The 6,881-nt window shown below is 61.7% G+C and overlaps 1 protein-coding gene across 1 annotated transcript in view; it reads right to left on the bottom strand.

The window, feature by feature from the left end:
• The window catches only part of LOC116470370 (uncharacterized), a 200,140-nt gene extending 194,035 nt beyond the window's left edge, over nt 1-6,105 (bottom strand). The window contains exon 1 of the mRNA XM_032155908.1: nt 3,820-6,105. Coding sequence (XP_032011799.1) covers nt 3,820-6,105 — 2,286 coding nt within the window. The remainder of the gene's footprint in view (nt 1-3,819) is intronic.
• Between the last annotated feature and the right edge of the window lie 776 nt (nt 6,106-6,881).

Below are 6,881 nucleotides of genomic sequence, written 5' to 3' on the forward strand. Positions count from 1 at the left end.
AACCTCAGAAACCCAGCGTCGCACCAGCAGCACTTCACGGGGATGGGGGGAAGGGGGCATCAACGCATCCGCACCCCTACTGCCAGCCAGGCGCTCTCACCCAGGCCGACTCACTCGGTTCTGAGGACCAGACAGCGCAAAAGTCTTACCCAGGATCACACAGCCGACTCCCAGCAGCATGAAGATTCCAGCCAGGTTTGTCTTAAGGCAACCCCGGGGTCTTTCCAGGGTTTCACAGAGCTTCCTTGGGAGGCTTGCAGGGAAGGGTCTGTCCTTGAGGCAGGGATGCCCGGCCCAGAGGAGCAGGCTTCAGCCCTCCCCAGGCCACCCCAAACACAGCCCTGGCGAAGCAGGAGGCATGAGTCAAGTGCCTGCAGAGTGTGGTGCTCTCTGGGGACCCAGGGCCCAGCTGGAGGGAAAAGTGCAAATCCTATCCAAAGCAGAAGGTGCAGGGGACACCCTCCTCTTCTTCTTTTTTCTTTTCTTCTCTTTATTTTTTTCATGTTTCCTCTTATAGTGTTTTAAAGCTGATTCACTAATGCATGAACACATCATAGGGAACAACTGAGGAGTCACAGGAAGCAGCACAGATCATGGTTCTGGGACATGCCACGTCCCCAGCTGAGTGGCTTCCCCGCAGCTAACGTCCAGTGCTCTCGTCATCCCACCTAAATTTTCAAACCACCCCCCAAGAGACAGATGGGAAGATGCACGTGAGGATCAAGATCTTGGGGGCTGGCATTAGGAAACGGGCTTGGGGACAGCCCCTCCACCCTCTCCCCCTCCCCAGGGGGCTCACAGGCTTCTCCCCTGCCCGGAGCCCCAGCTCTCATTCCCAGCTCCTGCAAGCACCACCTTCGCTGCCCATGCCCACCCTGGCACTGGGTCCTAAGTTTAATCTGCTCTGCTACTTCTCGGCACTTAGCTCTGCTGTAAGTGGCTCCTTCCCTCCACTCCTCGTGTGTGTCCCCCTCCCCCATGACACTGGAGGCTCTGTGCTTGCCACCAGATCCCCAGCATCTGGAACCGTGCCTGGCTCAGAGTTGGCGCTCCATAAATATTTGTTGAATGAATGGGAAGGAGGGGGAGGGAGGACGGAAGGCCAGAAGGCTGCATTTCCGGCATTCTCCGGGCTGTCAATCGTGCTTCCCTGGGAGCTGAGAGCTGAGAGCTGAGAGCTGAGGCTTCTCCTTTCCCTCCGTCCAGGGGAGCCTGAGACCCGTCAGAGCTGTCCCCTCTGTGGGCAGACGTGCCCCAGGGGCCTCACCACCCACCTGGATTCCTGCCACCGCTGGGCCCTAAGCAGATCTCTTTTCAGTCCGTTCCACTTTCTTTCAAGAAACTGTTATTGCTCCCCCGAGCCTTCAACTTCAAATCCAACCTCCTATTCCTGATTTCAAGGCCTGGAGTTCACTCCAACCTTATTTCCTCTCATCCCCAACAGGCACCTCCTGCCCACGGAGGCTGAACAGGTCACCCCTGCTTCTGGGCCTGTCTGCCTGCCTCATTCCAACAAATCCTACCTCTTTTCTGAGGCTTGACTCAAGCTCCACCTCCTCCAGGCAGTTGGTGGAAGAGGGCCTAGGGAGCAGAAGCAGGTTCAAAACCCGCCTCAGATACCCACTGGCTGTGTGTCGTCTGACTTCTCTGAATCTTGGTGGACTCACCTATAAAATGAGATAAGAAGGCCTCAAGAGCCACGGTAAGGAGCGAATGCACTAACTTGTTCTAGGGAACGGAGCACACATCCATACCACATGAAACCTCGCCAAACCCATGCTGACCCCTTCTGGGCAGACACCAGCCTGCATTCCCATCCACACCAGACTACTCTCCACTCCCCCTTCCCAGCTGCCTGAGAAACGGCGGCTTCTTGTTTCCTGGAGTTCTTATCGGTCAAGGCCGATGGGCAGCATCCCATCAACTCCTGACACGTGAGCAAATCCACATGAGAAAATACATCACAATGTGGATATTTTGCGCAAAACCCTGTGTTTGAGGATTTGCAGAGAGTTCTGACTGCCCCTTGAAACACCAATGCCAGGTGTAAAACTGGCACCCAGCCTGCAGGCGAGCATCTCGCACATGGAAGCAACCCACATCCAAGAAGAATTTGCTCCTATGCGCCAGGGTGGAGGATGTGAGGGTCCCACTATATGTCAAGCACCTAACCCTCTGGGGGAACTTACATTTCGCCCAATCCAATGAACTCTCACCATGTCCCTACAAAGCAGGTGGTACGTTTCCAATTCTCAACCAAGGAAACTGACATTCCACTAGAATAAGAAACTAATTCACAGGTACTTAGCAAGAGAAAGGACAGAATTTCGAAATCTGCCTCAGATACCTACTGACTGAGTGTCGTCTGACTTCTCTGAGTCTTGGTGGACTCATCTATAAAATGAGATGAGAAGGCCTCGCAGCGCCATGGTAAGGAACAAATGAACTGGGGTCAGTCTTGCTCCAAAACTTGTTCTCTTCTGCCGGTTTCAACCCTTTTGGGAACTGCAGCTCTTCTGATTCCCATAGGCTGCACTGCTATATGCCGAAGAGGAGAGCTTCAGCATCTGTGACGGGAGACGATGTGCACGTCCAATTAAAATGAGAGACCATCCCACCAAAGCCACAAAGACAGCTTGAAAGTCCAAAGCTGTCATCGGTAGAAAAGGAAATCTGAGTAGAGCATGAAGACGGGGACCGCGTATCGGGGGAGAGGTGGGCAAATCATGGCAGAACGCACTTCCCGGGCGCAGCCACAATAAGTGAACATGCCCCCCAGAGAGCCCACCTCCGTGCCCCACACGTGCACATGGGAGGCAGGATCAGGAAGCTTTCAAAGGGTGGAATGACCCTTTCTGCACAGGATAGCACCACCTTTCCCATCCACACGTCCCTCTGCCCACACATGGCCAGCAGCTGCCACTGCAGGCGTTTGATTAAAACAAGTCGCACTGACTGTCTTTGGCAGAAATGAAGATCCATGCCCCGGTGGCCGGGTTGGTGACTGCCACTCACAGACGCATACATCTACCTCCCCAGACCCACCGGGGGCAGTTCCTGCTTGGGCCCTTGCAAAGCCGGATCCCAAATTAACTGAGCCCCGTCTGGCTCCTCGCGGGCGGGCAGCGGGAAGGCAGGCGCCTTATAAACAGGGAGAGTGCCAGGCCTCCCGTCTGCCTCCTGCACAGCTGACTTGCAGAGAAGAAAGACTCTCTTCCCGCTGGGGGAAAAGTCTGTTTAGGCCACTGTCCCTGGAATTCCACACCCCCATGTCTGGAACCCTGTTTCCCTCAGCCGTGAAGCAAGCAGTCTCAAAGGAACAGTGTGAACTTAGGTGGAAAACTCTGGAAAAGCCAAGCCACATGGGAGCTAGAACGGAGAGGAACTTCCACCTCTGATGTGTTTCAAACCGGGTGAGCACAGAGACCTCTCTGTGACCCGCACGGCTGGACTAATTACCAATGTTATCAGGCGGATGACAGACATGCCCCGAACTTCCTCTGTTTGATAGATCCCACTGCAAACACACCCAAGTTCAGGCCCGTGCCTGCTGTTCTCAGCAGTGCCCTATTCTTCCCTAAGACCACTCCTGATCCCCACTCCTCTGACCGCTGTCCCATGTCTCCAAGGTCAGCCAGGCCAACGTACCCACCAAGCACCAGCCCAGTGACTCAGGGAGGGTACCTCCCCCGGAACGCCCCGCACAAAACCAGTGAAAACTCCTCCTTCAGAGTTTTTCTAAGGAACAGAAAACATCTCTCCCTTCCCTGCATAGATTTTGGAGGAAGCGTCTAAGATGAGATGAAAACTGCTGCTTACCTTCGTCGCTGCTGCCACTGGGGAGCTCCAGCTCATGGGTCCCTGGCGGGTGAGCCCTTGGCCCGCACACACCAGGGTCCCACACTCCACGCAAGCGCCGATGATCAGCTGCTGTCCGTCATCCACCAACAGGCTGTGGCTTGCTCGCAGGGTGTATAGGAACAGGGGCAGCCGGGCCACCCGCACGGACTTCAACCCCAGACACCGTTTCTTCTCCTGCTGACAAAAGAAGCACACGAACGTCTCCACCTGGTACTGCCGGGACCAGGCGCTGACAGCGTGGTGGGAGCTGCGGGCCTCATGCTGCAGCCACTGGGCCAGCAGGTCATGGTAGCAGAGCACACAAGTGGCCACCAGGCCGGTGGAGTCCACAGGCCTGGCACGAGGGGCAGGCGGGTACACGGTGAGGAAGGGGAAGAAGGGCTCCTTCTCGCCCAAGCGGCTGGCGGGGTTCACGTTGAGCTGGAACTCCTTCCCGGGGCCCAGCTCAGCCCCACAGATGTAGCAGATGGACACAGGGCCACCCTGGGCCGACGCCGGCAGCTCGGAGAGGGCAGGGTCGGAGGCGGAGAAGGCCTGGTGGTACCTGCCCAGGAAGCCCTGCACGGAGGTGATGAGCTCCTCGTTCTGGCAGGCCCGGTATAAGGCCCAGACATCCTCCAGGACGCTGAAGCACTTGGGGCAGCTGCGGACTTCAAAGCGCTTGTTGGGGCCCTGGGCGTTGGGTGGGCAGGGCAGGAGGCTGAGGAAGGGGAAATGCATGGCGCTCCTGGCGTTGCCGTTGAGGATCCTGGAGGGGACCGCCCGGGCATCCGGGGTACAGTCCTCCCCACAGAGGTAGCAGGCCTCTCGCAGGGACCCGGAGGGCAGGCCCTCTTCCCTCGGGAGCCTCCTACCCTTGGAGGCCATGCCGGGGGCGTGGCTGTCCAGGGGCACCACATACAGTCGCTGCAGGACCGGCACGTTGGCCAGCTCGAAGCTCTGCCACTGCTGCGTGAGGGAGGAGAAGCAGCTGGCGCACACCAGGGTACTGCCGCCCTCGCTGATGGGCTGTGCCCCTGGGGGCGGGCTGTGCAGCCACAGGAAGGGGAAGAACGGGGCCTGAGCCAGCTTCTCCTGCTTCTGCACGTGGACCTGGTGGTGCGAGGCCGGGGACAGCGGGGCCCCGCAGACGTAGCAGCAAAGGCCTTCTGGTGGTGCCGCCCGGCTGTCCAGGAAAGCCCGGGGGACACGGCCACTGTTGTCCTTCTCTTTGGGGTTGCAGACGCCTGGGAAAGGCTGTTCCTTGTGGTCCTCTTCCCCACTGGTGATGTTGATGTCACTGTCCTCGGAGGTGCAGAAGCCCCGGAGGCTCTCCCCCAGCGGCCTGCTCTCCAGGGTCTTAGTGGCTCTGTCCGAGGGAGGCCCTTTCATGCCGTCTGCAGGGGCCTCTTGGACAGGAGGGCCTTGCCAAGGATCCTGAATGCCCCTCAGGACGCTGGCCCGGGCCTCGGGAACCCAGGGCCTCCCGACCCCCTTCCGCCGGCGCCTAACCCCGGCCTTGGGCTCCCCATCCGCGTGGGCCTTCGCGGGGAGCCCCTCCTCCTCCGCGCGCCCCGGGGCCGAGGCCTCCGCGCCCTGTCCCGGAGCGGGTCCCAGAGCCGGCCTCCACTCCTGGCCGCGCCCCCCGCGAGGCCCTGGTCCTGGGGCCCCGTCCTGGTGGGGGCTGGCGGCGTCCCTCGCGGGCGGGTCGGGCTCGGAAAGGGGGTCAGTGTCCGACAGCTCCGACAGGTCGGAGTCTCGCGTCTCCTCCGCGGCCCTGCGCAGCCGGGGGCCGCCACCGTCGTCCTCCTCGTCGTCGCCGGTGGCGCTGCCCAGCGCGTAGGCGACGTTCCACTCGCGGGGGGCCCCGGCGCCGCCACGGCGGCCGCCTGCGCCCGCGTCGCACTGGTGGGGCCGCTTGAGCCAGTACATGCGCTTGTCCACCGGCGTGCGGGCGCGCTCGAAGGCGGCCCACTGCTCGCCCAGGAAGCAGCGGCACACGGCGCACACCAAGACGCAGCCGTCGGCCGGGGACAGCTCGCGCGCGCCGGGCGCCGGCTCCTGCTGCTGCAGAAACGGGAAGAAGGGCTGCGCCGGGGCCCCCGCGCCCGCCGCCGGCTGCTTCACCTGCAGCTTCAGCTCCTTGCCGCGCCCGATGCCGCCGCCGCAGATGAAGCAGGAGAGCGGCGCGCCGCCCGCTGCCCGCTCGCCCACGGCTGCCATGAGCCGCTGCTTGCGGGAGACCGGGGCCGGCCGCCCGCTCATGGCCGCGCCGCGGCCCCGGCTTCCCCCCCCCCCCCCCAATTGAACATGGCCCCCAAATTTGGCGGCGGCCGGCCGGGCCGGGCCCTCCACGGCCCCGCGGCGCGACCCCCGGCGGCGGCCGGGCCGAGGCGGCGCCCCCCGGAACCACGGCGGCGGCGGGGGGGGGGCCGGGGGTGGACGGCACCCTTGTCGGCCCGTGGGGTCATTAATTGGGAGACGGGAGGGGCGGGGAGGGGCGGAGGGCGGGCGCGCGGCGGGCGGGGGAATCCCTCCCCGCGCGCTTCCTCCCCCCGCCCTCCTCCTCCAAGCCTGCCTCCCTCCCGCCCGCCGCCGCCTCCCCCCGCGTCCCAAACTGCGCACAATAGCGGCCGGCTCCTCTATCTATTTTGTGTCCAGCCGGAGCCGCGCGAGATGATTCATTGCCCCAATTAGGGGCTCTCTGCAGCGCGCCCGGCTCTAGCCGTCTGAAGGGTCTCCTGGGGGACCCGCCGAAACCCATCAGCGGCTGGAGCTGGTCTTTAAGTAAAGGTCAATCAGGACGCGGGAGGAGCCAGGTAAGGACGCTGCGGGCGCCCCTGGAGGCAGAGGAACCCCCCACTCCAGGGCTGCAGTGAGGGCAGCCCCAGCCTAGATGCAGGCACCCTGCCGGCGCCGTTCAGGGTTGTCCGACCCCCTCAAAAGGGGCGACCAAGCAAGAAAGCCATTTACAGTCCCGAACAGGCCTGAGTTGGGGGTAACCATTCAGGCCCCCGCGTTCTAATTTTGGAGAGGGAAAA

The sequence above is a fragment of the Hylobates moloch genome, unplaced genomic scaffold, assembly GCF_009828535.3.
Source record: "Hylobates moloch isolate HMO894 unplaced genomic scaffold, HMol_V3 SCAFFOLD_6, whole genome shotgun sequence".
Classification (NCBI taxonomy): Eukaryota; Metazoa; Chordata; class Mammalia; order Primates; family Hylobatidae; genus Hylobates; species Hylobates moloch.